Source organism: Eptatretus burgeri, chromosome 23, assembly GCF_056783735.1.
Source record: "Eptatretus burgeri isolate ZD-2024b chromosome 23, Ebu_testis_v1, whole genome shotgun sequence".
In the NCBI taxonomy this organism is placed as follows: Eukaryota; Metazoa; Chordata; class Myxini; order Myxiniformes; family Myxinidae; genus Eptatretus; species Eptatretus burgeri.
This window is the reverse complement of record NC_140983.1, coordinates 1,601,245-1,617,119: the sequence shown is the minus strand read 5'-3', so window position 1 is coordinate 1,617,119 and position 15,875 is coordinate 1,601,245. Positions and strand designations below refer to the sequence as shown.

General features: G+C 43.7%; 1 protein-coding gene across 10 annotated transcripts in view; it reads left to right on the top strand.

Moving 5' to 3' along the window:
• The window catches only part of LOC147007954 (ubiquitin carboxyl-terminal hydrolase 1-like), an 18,052-nt gene extending 3,961 nt beyond the window's left edge, over positions 1-14,091 (top strand). For 4 of the 10 annotated variants that reach the window (XM_085866035.1, XM_085866027.1, XM_085866036.1 and 1 more), the window contains 8 exons: positions 1-365; positions 576-994; positions 1,155-1,265; positions 1,422-1,620; positions 2,060-2,484; positions 3,112-3,406; positions 3,902-4,072; positions 4,289-4,429. The exon at positions 1-365 is cut by the window's left edge and continues 93 nt beyond it. In XM_085866035.1, coding sequence (XP_085722161.1) covers positions 1-365; positions 576-994; positions 1,155-1,265; positions 1,422-1,620; positions 2,060-2,423 — 1,458 coding nt within the window. In that variant the 3' untranslated portion in view covers positions 2,424-2,484; positions 3,112-3,406; positions 3,902-4,072; positions 4,289-4,429. Of the gene's footprint in view, positions 366-575; positions 995-1,154; positions 1,266-1,421; positions 1,621-2,059; positions 2,485-3,111; positions 3,407-3,873; positions 4,073-4,288; positions 4,430-13,584 lie in introns of those variants that run through there. The other 6 variants (XM_085866033.1, XM_085866031.1, XM_085866032.1 and 3 more) reach the window with 6 other exon arrangements.
• The last annotated feature ends 1,784 nt before the right edge of the window (positions 14,092-15,875 follow it).

Below are 15,875 nucleotides of genomic sequence, written 5' to 3'. Positions count from 1 at the left end.
ACGAGTGAGACCAGCAACGAAGACGTGGCCGACCCACGGACGTCGGAACGGTCTCCCGGAAAAGACGACGCCGGCAGACGCGTGGAAGCCCTGTTAGGGGGTCACATCGTCCGCTCGTCATTCATGCAGGAAAAGCAAAATGAGGAGCAGGCTGCCCGTCGGACAACCCATGAAGACACCCTGTCCGACAAAACGCTTGCCCGGATATACCAAGCGGAGGAGATGTTGAGATATTTGTACGAACTCTCGGAATCTCTGGAGGACAGCGACAGTGAAGAAGCCGATTGTTTCCAGGCAAACCGGTGTTATTCCAAGACGACACTGGATTGTCGCGTCGCGTTACGTAAACTTATCGCTGCACTCAGGTGAGTTGGGACACGACGGCACGTCCATTGAAATTAAACTCGGATATTCGACACGGTCGGTCCGATACAGGACTTTACTTCACGCTGAATGCACGTAATTGTTCTTTACTGTGACGTCACAAAGGTGTGGCTCAGAGTGCGAAACCAATTTGTCTGACTTGTCCCCGTTCGTCCGCACTGACGGCCGTTGTGCATCGTGCACGTTCACAGGAACTTGGACCCGATGTTCAAGGGAATGGGACAGCAGGACCCCCAGGAGGTGCTCCAGTTGGTGTTGCACCAGGTGAAAGAGGTGTGCCACCTGATTCAAGCTGCCGATGCCACTGTGGCCGTTGAGGAGACCCAACCTGAAGCGTTACCTGGAGACGCACGAGAAGAGGTACGCGTTGACCGTGATACGCTTGAGGGACGCCCGGCTAAGAAGAGGACAAAAAGCCGCTTCAGCAAATGGACGTCCAAGGTCGCTCGAAGGTTCCGCAAGTTGTGCCGCTCGTCGTCGCGTCGTGAAACGCAGGGACGCGAGTCCGAGAAGGAGGACGTCGGAGTGGGAACCGATGACTGCGAACCCAGCGGACACGACAAGGAAAACGTGGAAGGAACAAGTGATGAACACACCAGCAGGAAAAATGGTGAGGCTACCAGGAAAATCGTGCCTCACTCATGGACCTTGTTTACATTTTGCAGTGATGTAGCACTCTCAAAATAAACAAAACAATGATGTACTTTTCTCTTTTGTTTGTTCCTGTTGTGATATCGATTGTGATTACTGCTTTTCATCACCGTCCGTAGGTCATAACATGTTTTTGGGACAGATGGAGACGACCACCTGCTGCTTGAGATGCGGGAACTTCACATCACGGAGCGAAGAGTTTTTCAACCTCGGACTTTGTTTTCATCCCGGTTGGTTGTTGTTGTTGTTTTTCTCACCGAAAACCTTTGTGTTGTTTTCTCGAGATTCCAGTTTTTGTCGATGTTGATGATTTCCTCAATCGTTGTCGAACGATGAGCTCTTCGTGATGTCGTCGTCTCTCATCCCCCCCCTCCGGACTCTCGCAGACATGTGGAAGAATAACAAGACCGAACCGATCCCACTCGAGTACCTGTTTAACTTCTGGGCTCGCGAGGAACACCTTGATGGGGAGAACATGTTTGTGTGTTCTTCATGCAACTTGAAGGTCATGGCAAGTTCCTCCACATCGATCTCCACGCTCCCTTCGATATTGGCGTTACACCTGAAGCAATTCCAAATGGACAGGTGATCCAGCAATCGCTTCACCCGCTCTCAAACTCCCATCCCATTCAGTCTGTTTCAATTTGTGCTCATCCTCAGTTAATTATGACGTCAGAGATTATTATCACAAGTGTTTAAATTAGGATATTCAGTTCGAACATTGTAGATCAGTTTAATTTTGTGTCGTAAGCTGAAACCTTCCCAAGATCAAGGATAATCTCAGGTCAGCCTGCAAACGTTGGGTCAGTGGTGACAATATTAGAGAATCTCGGAGGGTTTTTAAATATATATAATCCATTAATATTTAAGTATTTACTTAATAATGGTGGGGGCAGGTAAGTTTCATAGCACAAGATTGGCCTCCATTGAAATAAACTAGCCAGTCATCCCTCATTTAATCCACCGATATCTGTGAGTTGTTGCTGTTTGTCCTCATAATCCACCCTTTCATGTGTCTGTGCAGGAAGGGTGAAGCATCCAAGCTGGAAGTCTCCACATCCATTCCCGAGCACCTCTCGCTCAGAAGGTGGTGTTCCCCCGAGTGCCTCGCCGATGATGCGGACCCCCGGTACACACTCCATGCTATCATTGAGCACGCGGGTCGAGGCCTCAACTCTGGACATTACACCACGTACGTCAACACCGAGACGACTACAGAGGCCGCCCGTCCGGAAGGACGTGGTGCATTTGACAGGAGAGACAAATGGGTCCATTTCAACGATGAACGTGTCACGGTCATGGGAGATGACGACATGCAGAAGATTCTTAGCTCAGCAGGTGTGCACGATAAGACACCGTACCTGGTGTTCTACAAGCGCACCAACTGATTCAGAACGTTCTCCATGGGTCGATAGCCGCTGGACAAGGTGACGGAGACAAGACAAGAAGGTAACCTTTTTCTCTTTTTTTGTATCCTGCGTGCATGATCGAGGCTCATGGAAGAGCTCCATCTCGGTTTTGTGAGATATTGTGCTCCATCTAGGTTTTGGTCCCATCTCTCACTGGTGAAGAATCGCTGAAAACCTTGAATCGGGATTCTTCACCAACATCGAATCAATTCGTCCTTGTCACACACCCAGCCCGTCCACCAAGTTCCGTCCGAATCCATCCGTAGTTTTTTTTTAAGGTATCCCGCTCACTGGCGAACAAACAGGGGTGAAAACTTAACCTGCGTCCACCTTCGGTGGTGGACATAACAAAACAACCGACAACAAAGGAAAAGGGGTTCGGGAGAGGCTGGAAAAATCACAATAGCCAGAAAAAGCAAGTGCCGGGGAATGGGGTAATTTGGGAGAGAAAAGATCATGAGTATGGAATGGGGGATGACCTGAGCGAGAGGGGGAATAGCCATCTTGAAGCCGTGGAGGGAAGAATGGAGACTGAACACGACGGATCTTTCTGGACGAGATCCGTCGTGTCTCTCTGTTATATTTTTGTCCCTGTGTGTTGCTGTTTGTGTTTTTGTTCGGTTTTCCTTGTTAAACCGTACCTTGTTGTCCTGTCTTTTCAAATTAGTGTCCGTCTGACCGTTTGAACGATGGCCACACAGTTCACCAACCCAATGAGCCTGGGAAACACCTGCTTACTCAACAGTATCCTGAAGGTGAGACTCCACCCGTTAAAGGTAAAGGATTGTGTTTTTTTTTAATAGTCATGAGCAAGGAATCGATCGGAATGACCAAGTTGATGTTTTGTATTTCACATTCTGTTTCGTTTCTCCTTTCTGAGTTCTGACCTCAGAGAGGTCGCCGAATTCTTGGAGAAGAACAAATACGTCATTCTGAGCAGCAGAGCACCATTGCTCAACCAGGTACGTAACCTGGTTTCGGCTTAACGGTCAAGGTGACTGGCTTAACATCTCAAGGTCTTAAGTTTGAACTCCTGTCAGCTGTTGAATCAACATCGGGTGGGGTTCACTCAGCTTGACATCCTTCTGAGATCAGTGACATGAGCACCAGTGCACTGATAACAGGGGGGCATTGCGTTGGGTAAGCCCCTCGTGTTACGCCAACTTGTCGCCGCTGTCAGATGAGGTGGGACATCATTGTGTGCCCATTGAAGGTTCAAGTCGGGTATCAGACTTTGCTTCAAGCTAAATGCATGTAATTATCTTTACTCAGACGTCACAAAGTGCGGTTCAGAGTCCGAATCCAATTTACCTGACTCATCCCCGGTCATCCACACCGACGGCTGCTGCGTCGTGCACATGTGCAGGAACTTGGATCCGACGTACAAGGCAATGTGAACAAACACGTGCTTCTTTTCCCTTATTGTCAGGTTTTTTTTTTTCAATTGTAATTCAAAGGTTGCTCGAGGATTCCGGAAGTTGTGCCGCTCGTCATGGCGTCGTGCAACGCAGGGAAGCGAGTCCGAAAAGGAGCACGACGAAGGGGGGAACCGATGACTCCGAACCCCCACGGACAAGAGAAGGAAAACGTGGAAGGATCACGTGATGAGCAGACCTGCAGGAACAATGGTGAGGCAACCAGGAAGCCCGAAAGGAAGGGAAATGGCGGATGTGACGGATGATCAATGAACACACGAAACGATGATGAAAACCGTGCCGCACTGATGGGCCTTGTTTGCATTGATCGTGATGTCCCACTCTTAAAATATAAACACACAATGATGCACTTTTGTCCTTTGCTTGTTCCTGTTGTGATATTGATTGTGATTTCTCATTTTATACAAGGAAACGAGACGCAGGTGGAGGCCATTCAGCCCTTGTTGCCTGCGCCACATCAACACCGCAAGGATTCATCGACACAAGATCAGAAGAAGATGATGTTAAATTCATTATTTTATATTTTTAAATAAAGTGGTTTTTTTTGAAGTTTTTGTGTTTTTTTATTGTATATATATTTATATATTTATTTTTATCAGTGGACGTGGCACTGGCTTGGTTAAAACACACACACACAAACATCAACCAGTTTTTAAATTGCTAGGGGGGGAGAAGAAGAAGAATGGAGAAGAGGAAATATATATTTTTTTTGAAAATATTTGAAAATTTTGAAAATTTGAAAATAAAATTTATTTTTTGTAGTTTTAAATTTTACAAAACAAAAAGAAAAGGAGGGAATTAAAACGAGGGCAGTGAATAATGGGACAAGGGGGGTGGAAACTCGGTAAGTGGGTATACAGGAAACAATTGTGGGAAAAAGAAAAACCATGGAGGCCTAAAACTATCCGAGCCCGAGATGCGGGATTGGAATCAATAGAACGACCTGGAAACGGCTCCTGAAATGTTTTCATTTTACTTGATGTTTTATTTTTTTTAAATCAGTGAAATGATTTTGTTTCAATGAAAAATGTACATAAACTTTGTGTTTCAAATAAAGAACAAATAAAAAAAATTCTTCTTTTGTACTTTGCATCACTTGTCTTGATAAAGAAAACAAGCTCAAATGAGCTAAGATCCTCGTCCTCTTCATGATGACGTCATGAAAACGAATATGACGTCATTGTGATGTATCAGGTTTGCGATAAATTATCCGTGCTAATGCCCGGCTTGATTCCTGCAAACAAAATTCAAACAGCTTGCCCAGTTTCGGAAAATAATGGTATAGGCGATTTCTATTCGCGGCGATATTACGACGTCAACTTTTTTTTCTGGGAAGAATTTCCAAAATCGGAGATGGTTACTGCCTGCGCGTGGGCTTTCTGCATATACATGGCAAGTTTCACGAAGATCCGATGAAAACTCTGGGTTGTGATACAAAAAATGTCAAAAAATAGGAATGACGTCATAAAAATTGATATGACGTCATAGTGATGTATCATATGTGCGGTAATTCATCGCTGCTAATGTCCTGTTCGATTCCCGCAAACAGAATTCAAAAAGCTTGCCTCTTTTCGGAGATACTTTTTTAGGCGATTCCCATTAGCAGAGATATTTTGACGTCATAACTTTTTTTCTCGGAGGAATTTTCAAAATCGGAGATGGTTACTGTCTGCGCAGGGAATTTTTACATATACAGGGTGTCCCCAAAAATGTACTCACTCTTTAAATGATAATAAATGTGTTGTTTATTGACTTAGAAACAAGATTAATGGTTAAATGTATAAATGTATGTTTACAAATGTTTAAACTGACGACCATCACGTTCCAAACACAGCCCATAACGCGGACCAATGGATTCAACAGCGTCACGAATCATTTCATTTGGAACTGCAAGACATTGTCTTTCAATTTCCTCCTTCAGCTCATCGAGTGTTGCTGGTTTTGAGCCGTAAACCTTATTTTTGAGATATCCCCATAAAAAGAAGTCCATTGGAGTGAGGTCTGGGGAACGCGCAGGGAATTCAACACTACCTCATCGCCCAATCCATCTGTTCGGAAAAGTTGCTTCGAGATAGTCCCTTACATCACGGTGGTAGGTAATGGGGAGGTGCTCCATCTTGCTGAAAGTAAATCTCTTCGACACGTGGACCGACAGATTCTTGCAGCAAGTTTAAGTAAACATCCCCAGTGACAGTTTTGTCAAAAAAGAATGGCCCGAGGAAGCCCAATGCTGATGTCCCACACCACACAGTAACCCCTGGTAAGTTTAAATGGTGTTCATTAGTAACATGCGGATTTTCAGGAGCCCAGTAGGTGCAATTGTGTCGGTTAATTGAGCCATTTAACTTGAAGCTGGCCTCATCGCTCCAAACAATTTTGGATGGAAATGCTGCATCTTCTTCGCATTTTCCCAGGAACCACTCACAAAATTCAGCTCTCTGGTCAGGATCGTCTTCATTTAGAGTGTGGATTAATTTTGGAATGTAACTTTTCCAATTAATTCGCTTCAAAATGTGATGGGCACTTGATTTTGGGATTCCTGTCTCAAGAGCCATTTGTCGGACAGATTTCCGTGGGGATCGGTGGAGGGTTTCCAGCAATTGATTTTCCTTTGCGGGGGTGGTTGATGACCGTGGTCTTCCTGAACGCTCATTATGGATGTCATGCACAGTTCCATCTGTTTCAAACTTATCTCGGATGCGAGCAATGGTGCGTCGCGTTGGTGGATCTTTGTGAAAATGTTTTCTAAATTGTCTTTGCACTTCCATGATGTTTTCGTGCTTCCAGTAGCATTTTATGATAAATTTTCTTTCTTCAACACCAAGTCGTACTTCTGCCATTATTAAGGTCAATTTGATCTGAAAAAAAAAGAATAATTCAATGAGTTATGAGGAGTCAAAATGTGAGTATATTTTTTTGGGACACCCTGTATATATATATATATATATATATATATATATATATATATATATATATATATATATATATATATATATATATATATATATATATATATATATATATTGTTGTGGTTGACCAAATTCGCAAACCACCATTCAGGTCCCTTAGGTGAGATATCTCGGTAAGTATATGTGTAGTTAGGCCCAAACCCGTTGTCTAGAGGGAATAAATGTCATTCATGAGGGCTGCGACTCTTCAGGATAGCCGTTTTTCTTTTACTATCTTTATTTTGGACCAGCCGCCATTATTACCACCACCAACCACGTCTCAACAGCCATCACACAACAACCACCAAACACAACGCGGCCATCACAACAACAACCACCAACCACAACGCCGCTTCACCACAACCGCTACTACCTTTACCGTCACAACTCGCCACCATCACATCACCGTCATCTCGCGCCACTCGTGGACACCGATGCTGGACTCGTGTAGGGCGCGCACCGAGCAGCGTGTTCAAAAACATCACGGACTTTCCGAAGAAAAACGGATCAAAAACGACTCACGCCCACTTTTGTTCCGTCCAATCGGTGAGCGAGGGGCGATTTGGCCCCGCCTCCAGGGCGTTGGAGGGCGGTCGCTATATGCAAATTCATGGATCAAAAAGCATTCACGCCCACTTTTCCTCGGGCCAATGGGGAGCCAGCAAGAGAGGTGAAGGGTCGGAGGCAGAGGGTCAAGGGTAAAAGAGCGAAGCCACGGGGCTTATAAAAAGGACTGCGTTCGTCAGCAGTGGGCAGTTCGCAGTGGGCAGTTCGCAGTTGGCAGAGTGCAGTTGGGAGTTCGCAGTTGGGAGTTCGCGGAGTCGGAGTGAAGAGGACGAAGCTGTGGAGAGGCGGCGGCGGCGAAGGCGGTTGAGGGGGTGCTCGAGTCGGATTCGGGGAACTGCGGAGGGAGAGGCCGGCGGCGCGACCGAGGTCGTGGTGGAGACGCTCGTCGCGGGACCCGAGAGTTTGTGAAATCCTCCTTTCCCCGAGCATCAGCAACCCCCTCCTGTTTTCCCCCCGCGCTGAGATAGTGCGACAAAGGGGGCCCCCTTCCCACCCCCTACCAGACACTGTCCGCGAGGCCCGCGGAGTTGAGGCGCCACCGCCGCTCTGCGTCACATCATCAGACGGGTAGGCCCGACACGGTCTCGGCCCCAGGCCCGTCTACCCCCCTCATCCTGGAGGGTGGTTCTCTTTTCTTTTGCTTTGGGAATATGTGTTGTCGGCGCCGTCTGTGAAGTAAAATTGTATAAGTGTTGCCGTGTGCCCGGTAGTCGGTTAGATCTGCATTGTTGCATTTGCTTTTTGTGTAATATTGCATTGTCTTCTTCTTTTACATGTGATTTTGGTGGAATTGTATATGTGTGCTTTCCGTTCATCGCGAAATAAACACAGTCGATGTGTGCTTATGAAGTTTAACTGTTTTCCCGCTTCGCTTCGTCATTTCTTTCATTGAATCCCCATCTTGCTTCACGTAAAGGGTTGGCCGTGGGCTAAGAAGCCCGATAATTAATCGAACCGTCGAGGCCTGACAGAAACACTTACACAATGTTCGAAAGGTTCTGTTGTTAGCCCCCTGTTGGACTTGCTCCGAACCGGGGCTTCTGGATTTGGTGTGTGAACGACCGTTGAAAAGAGCGCACAAAAGGACCCTCGTCAGAACCTCCAAACGACCGTTGTGCAGAGCAAACTTAAGGTTATGTTATGGAACTGCACTTAATGCCTTGATTGCCTTACGTGAGTGTGGGAAGACATCGTGTGAAACGACAGTCTGCATTCAATAAAAGTGCGTGTACTTATGTGTGGTGTGAGAAAAGAGAGAAAGATTAACGATAAAGGGAATGTCAGGAAGGGATCGGCACACACCCCGCATCAAATGGTCGCCGACGCCTTGCCGACAACCTTCCATGTGCAAAACAAAAAATCCGGGGTGAATCCTCATCGACCCTTCCCAACGCAGTTTGGATCCCACTGACCCACGTGAAAAGGTCAGGGACTATTCTAAAACATTTATTACGGAAATAACTACACTCAAGGTCCGACGCGTCGTGAGTGCACATTCACAACAGTGGTTTCTCAAAACCGCAACATTATGGTTTTGTGTTTTCAATTCATTTTCTGAAATTTGTGGAATTTGTTTTTCACATGGAACTTGTGGGTTACGATGTGTAAATTCCAGGCTATAAGGCAACGAAAGGTGAACATTTTGAAAGGGGGTTGTACACTTTCTATCGGCGCTGTGTCTCGGGCGCCTCTTAATGTGAACTTTTCCACGTGATGACGAATGAAATATGTCATCCTCGGGTAACCGACGTATCCATGTGCACACTTCCCTTGGGGTAAGTTTCCAAAACCACAACATTATTCTTACCTCCGCCACCAAAGGTGGATGGACGTTATGTTTTGACGCCCTTCTATCTGTCTGTTTGTTTGTTTGTTGGTGACCAAAATATCTCAAAAAGTTGTGGATGGATTCGGACAAAACTTGGTGGATGAGTTGGTTGGTTGACAAGAAGAAGCCGATTGCATTTTAATCCAGGTCCGAATCCATATCAAGCCTCTCAGTGGGATACAAAACGTAAACTGATCCGCCTTGTGTAGGTATGTGCTCCACCGAGTGCCCTTCTCGTTTATACAGCATTTATCTTGTGACTTTCAACAACCAACTCTCCTCCTCTCATCACACCCCCTTCCCTTCCCTTTCCTCATCATTTTAAATCCCCTTTTTTCTTCCTTCCAGTGTCTTAATAATACTGAACAGTTTTGTTGGGCTTGTTATTTTGTCAAGTTATATTTTTTCGGAAACATTCTGGTGGCTATAATGCCTCTCGAATTGTACAATACAGGACTTGAATTAATAGGAAGTTAAAAAGTGCACGCAATACTTATGGTGATTTAATTGTTCCACACTTAAGCTGCTCCACACAGGACCTGGACCTTGGTTGGTGTGAGCAAGTGCAGGCAGACGGTGGCACTCTCAGTGAGATGGTGCGAGAGATGCCCAGACTACGCCGACTGGTGTTAACGGCTAACCGCTCCGTCAGCGACACTGACCTCGAATCGCTCGCCAATTACTGCCCTTTACTGGAACACCTGGACATACTGGGTATGGTAATTGAGGGGATTATGGCAACCGATGTGGATGGATCCAAGAGGATCACAGAGGTTTCTCGATGTGGAGGGAAAATCAAAATTGCAAGTAGAAACGAAAACGGAACTCGGTGGAGTGCGTACCTCCTCCTGGCTGAACAGTTTACATTTTATCGTCCACTGATAGGCTGGATCTTCATCAGGACCTGAACCAAAATCTCATTGGCTTGTTCTTGTCACCGACACAACTCATCCCCCGAGTTTCGTCCAAATCCATCCATATAACGTTTTGGGATATCGTGATATATATATATATATATATATATATATATATATATATATATATATATATATATATATATATATATATCTTTATATTCTTATCGTTTTGGCCATATCTCTCAAGGGTGAAGAATTACTTTGAAAAATTCGAGTATCCGGATCTGGATCTGGATCATGACCAAAATTGAATCATTTCGTCCTTATCACACACCCAACCTGTCTACCAAGTGAGGTCCAAATCCATTGATAACTCTTTGAGATATCCTGCTAACAGACAGACAAACAAATATGCAAAGAAGAAGGTGTCAAGCGTTTGCCCAACAGGTATGATGAAAATCATGCCTGTGACGTCACTGTCACCTTGACCTTTGAACATGGTTGCAATTTGATGACTATATCTTGAAGCATTTCCGAGTTATCATCTTTAACATGGGCGTCTTCGTTGTCATGGAAACGACGTTATACGTCTGGATTACTGCCATTTTGGAAACGCGTCATCTGTCCCCCATCCCCGACAGAAATCGTTATTTTTAATAATGATAGGATTCTCAAATCTGCTCAGAATTTGTAGGTGATGTTTTCCAACTCATTTGTCTCGTTTGACGTCACGTAGCGCAACCATTTTTGGTCACATCGGTTTTATACAAATTATGTCACTGTCACCTTGATCTTTGACATCTGTTGTCAAAAAACATTAGCAGCCTCCCTTTTGTACTTCGGGATCCTCTGGTAAAGTTTGACGAAGATATCAGAAAGTGTTCGCGAGTGATCGCACTCACAGACGTACATACAATACACACATACAAACAAATGAGACAGGCCGACATGATGAAGATTTTCAATTTTTCGTCAGAACAAACAGTGATGAAAACATAACCTCCGTTTACCTTCGTTGGCGGAGGTAAAAATAGACACGTGAAGGACAAATGTTTGGGTAATTGTCCTTTGTTTGCAGTTCTAACATTTCATTGTGATCGTGGTGAGTCTTCAATGTGTCTGCACTTCATCCATTTGTAATAGCTCATCGTTTGAAATCGCTGTGCCATTCCACGGTGTGGTTGTGCACGACCACACAACCATAACATGTATTTTGAAAAAATGTTCCACATCAACATGGTCTTCCACTCTCGTGTCAGACTCTCTAATGGGCCGTGCACACATTGCACTAACATAAAAATGGCAGATACCATAAAAATGGCGGATAACATAAAAATGGCAGATAACATAAAAATGGCGGATAACATAAAAATGGTGGATAACATAAAAATGGCGGATAACATAAAAATGGTGGATAACATAAAAATGGCGGATAACATAAAAATGGCGGATAACATAAAAATGGTGGATAACATAAAAATGGTGGATAACATAAAAATGGTGGATAACGTAAAAATGGTGGATAACATAAAAATGGCGGATAACATGAAAATGGTGGATAACATGAAAATGGTGGATGACATAAAAATGTTGGATAACATAAAAATTGTGGATAACATAAAAATGGTGGATAACATAAAAATGGCGGATAACATAAAAATGGTGGATAACATAAAAATGGTGGATAACATAAAAATTGTGGATAACATAAAAATGGTGGATAACATAAAAATGGTGGATAACATAAAAATGGTGGATAACATAAAAATGGTGGATAACGTAAAAATGGTGGATAACATAAAAATGGCGGATAACATGAAAATGGTGGATGACATAAAAATGGTGGATAACATGAAAATGGCGGATAACATAAAAATGGTGGATAACGTAAAAATGGTGGATTACATAAAAATGGTGGATAACATAAAAATGGTGGATAACGTAAAAATGGTGGATAACGTAAAAATGGCGGATAACATGAAAATGGCGGATAACATGAAAATGGTGGATGACATAAAAATGTTGGATAACGTAAAAATTGTGGATAACATAAAAATGGTGGATAACATAAAAATGGGGGATAACATAAAAATGGCGGACAACATAAAAATGGTGGATAACATTAAAATGGTGGATTTCACGAATATAAAAATGATAGATTTCACGGACATAAAAATGGTGGATAACATAAAAATGGTGGATAACATAAAAATGGCGGATTTCATGAACATAAATATGGTGGATTTCACCAACATAAAAATGGCGGATAACATAAAAATGGCGGATTTCACCAACATAAAAATGGCGGATAACATAAAAATGGCGGATTTCACGAACATAAAAATGGCAGATAACATAAAAATGGCGGATTTCACGAACATAAAAATGGCAGAGAATATAAAAATGGCAGATTTCATGAACATAAAAATGGTGGATTACACGAACATAAAAATGGCGGATTTCATGAACATAAAAATGGTGGATTTCACGAACAGAAAAATGGTGGATTTCACCAACATAAAAATGGCGGATAACATAAAAATGGCGGATTTCACGAACATAAAAATGGCAGATTTCACCAACTTAAAAATGGAGTATAAAACAACTATGGAGGTTTTTTCGTTTTTCTCCTTTTTTTCTGCCAATGAGCTGTATGTTGGAGCCGGCTGGGACTTTGGGAATTAAATATTTCCATTAATAATGGGAATAAAAAGGTTAACGGTTGTTGTTTTTTTATCTTGCCCGAATTTTTATGGTCATGATCGAGTTAAAGAGAATTTTACATTTTTCAACATACTCGACTGAGGTTTGGCCGACCAGGAGGAAATTGCCCTCTCGAGATAGCCGAGATTTCCGCTGAATTTACCTCATACCCCTCCAGGTTAAAGATCAAGGTCAAATGGCGATCTTAAAAAAAAAGTTTTTTTGTCATCGTTTTGCTAATCTCAGAAACCGGATATGAAAAGAAGACGAAAACTCCACAATTAGCACAAGTTTTAACACAAGACTGAAATGGAAACACACAGTAAACACAAAGATAACAAAATAACAGTTAAAACGTGACAAAAACGACCGGAAAACTTATCTTTGAGAAAGTCGGCGGAGACCCTGATGAGGAACCGCCATCATCGCTCAAGAACCGGAACTGGAAGGATGTGACAATTAAAAGTTTTTTTATTAAAGTGATTATCCACCATTGCGAGATGGGGCTAAAAAGCATATAAAACGTGATATTTCAAAAAGTTGTGGCAGAGTTCGAGCAAATCTTGGTGGATGAGTTGGGGAGATGACAAGAACAAGCAAATTCGATTTTGGAGGTCCAGGTCCAGATCCGACCTGTCATTGGGTAAACTGTTCAGCCTGGTGTATGTAAGCGCTCTTCCGAGTGCCGTTGTACTGTAGTTTACAACTGTGTTAACTGTATACAAAAGCTCCAGATGACTGAGCTATTTTCACCTTAGTTTGTCACTCATCGGAGCGATTATATCCACGTGCGTGTGGCAGGCACTCCGCTGGTGACCGCTGGAGGGGTTTTACACCTGCTTGATACCTGTCAGCACATGCGCTTCCTCGACATTTCATTCTGCCTCCAGGTGGATGAGGCGCTGGCCATCCAACTGACCAATAGCTTTCCACACGTCTCCATAAAGTACATCAACACCAGTGGCCGTCCAACTCACAGATAGCTTTCCACACGTCTCCATCAAATACACTGACAACTGGTGAGGTCACGTGACCCGTTCAGAGCTGCAAACACCTGAGCAGCGCTCTGTCTCTGATCCATGTATGAGAAATCGATTATATCATGTCGGTGAGGATCGTCGAATAAATGAACTTAAAGCCGAAGCTTCAAGTGTAATATTATCAGCGCGTTTATCAAATATAATAGTTTTGAGATTTTTTTTGTTTGTTTAATTGGAAATTCACTGAAAGGACAGCTTTTTGTCTATCAGTGTAATCGAGTGAATGTTCAAATAGGCAAATGTGCCAATAAATGTTACCAAACTCACAACACCGTTCTTGGAGTGTTATTCTTTCACCTTTCACCCCTGCAGCTTTTGACATCAGATGCAAAGGCTCTTAGTTTTATTTTCTACATCTGGTCCAAGGTTCGTGGAGAATCTGCAACACCAATCGTGCACACACGTGCAGACAAACACACGAGACAACACCGGACAATTTCGCACAAGCACGGCCACTGAGCTTGGGGTGAGTGACGTCACTTCCCGGGGGCACTGCCATCTTTTTTGACTTCACTTTACTCGCCGCACTCAGTGGGGCAGTTGAGGAGAGATTTCCTCCTCATCATGGATTCCAACCCACGGGTTTGTCCATGCTATATACTTCAAATGCCGAGCGTCCAGCATGGAAAGCAGAGCGTACCATTTTTAGTCGTGTGATTCTGCTACTGTCGGAATTGAACTTCCTACCTGCAGGACTCAGAGCTGATGCTCAAGCTATTATGACACAGAGTCTGACAGTGTTTGTGGGTGAGTCCATATTTCGTTGTGCATGTTGGTGAGAAATTAGCACGGGGGCACATCAAGGTTGTCCTGGACTGAGATCGAGGAGTCGCCGCTTGGAATACCAGGCTTGACTCAAACACACCAGTTAGTTGTGCTTTTAGATTAATTATGCAAATCTCAACTGTAGTCTGTTCTCCGGAAATGAAATAAATAATTTGCTGTTCTGATTGGTATCCAGAAAAATCCAGTATCCGTTGGTAATAGCTGTTATTAACCTTCATCTCAATCATCGAGTCGTTTTCGTGAATCAGTAGGTCGTTGGGGCCTCACGTGCTCCTTCAGTGCTGCTTTTCCTTGCAGTAGATCATGATATACATAGATCCTCGTAGATCTGAAAGAAAAATTGGATTCATTTACACTTGGTGATGACATGTCTGGGTTCATTTACACGTGACTGTGACCTGTGTGGGTCCATTTATACGTGACTGTGACGTGTTCGGGTTCATTGACTGGACGATAAGAGAGACGTTGACGACATTTTTCTCAGAAATGGCCGAACGGATCTTTGTCAAACTTTCAGAAGTTCATCAGTGAGTGATTTAGGGAAAATAATTGTTTCAAAATTTTGAAAAACGAAGTTTTATTTTTGGGGAATTGTTTTTTTAATCACTCTATTTAGTGCCTCGGCCTGGTGTTGGCTTAATGGTCAGGGTAGTGGGCTTGAGATCCTAGGATCCTGAGTTCAAATTCCCCCTGGCTGTTGAAGTAATACCAGGTGGGGTTGACTCTTCTTGTCATCCTTCCGAGGTCGGCAAAATGAGTGCCAGCTTGCTGGTGTCCTGTGTCGGAGTGGCGACCCGTCCAGGATTGTGTCCAACAGCCAAGGACACTGCTTCGGCAGCACCAACGCTCTGCACAGAGTATGGTCCTGATGGATGGATGGATGGATATAGTGCCTAAGCCTTTGTAGTTATATCAAAGGTAATTATTAAATGATCCCGACCCCATTCCTTAGTGGATGTGGGGATGTTTTTTTCAGTCCCCACAAAAAAATATTTTAAAAAGAACAAATTTTGTTTTCTTCAAAATGCCAACAGGATTGGAAGATAAATGTTCTAAAATAACGAGTTGGCAAACCTGCTGGAGCTTCTGATCTTCGATCCGCACAATTAGTGCCTCATCCATTTTCTATCCACGTGTGGACCACGGATTAAAATGTCTACTTCGCCCTTGCGGACGTAGTTCCTGAACAACTTACCTGGATGTTAGCCTCAGTTTTCTTAATGTCGCGCACAAACGACTTCATGCCATCGAACCTCGCGACTGAAG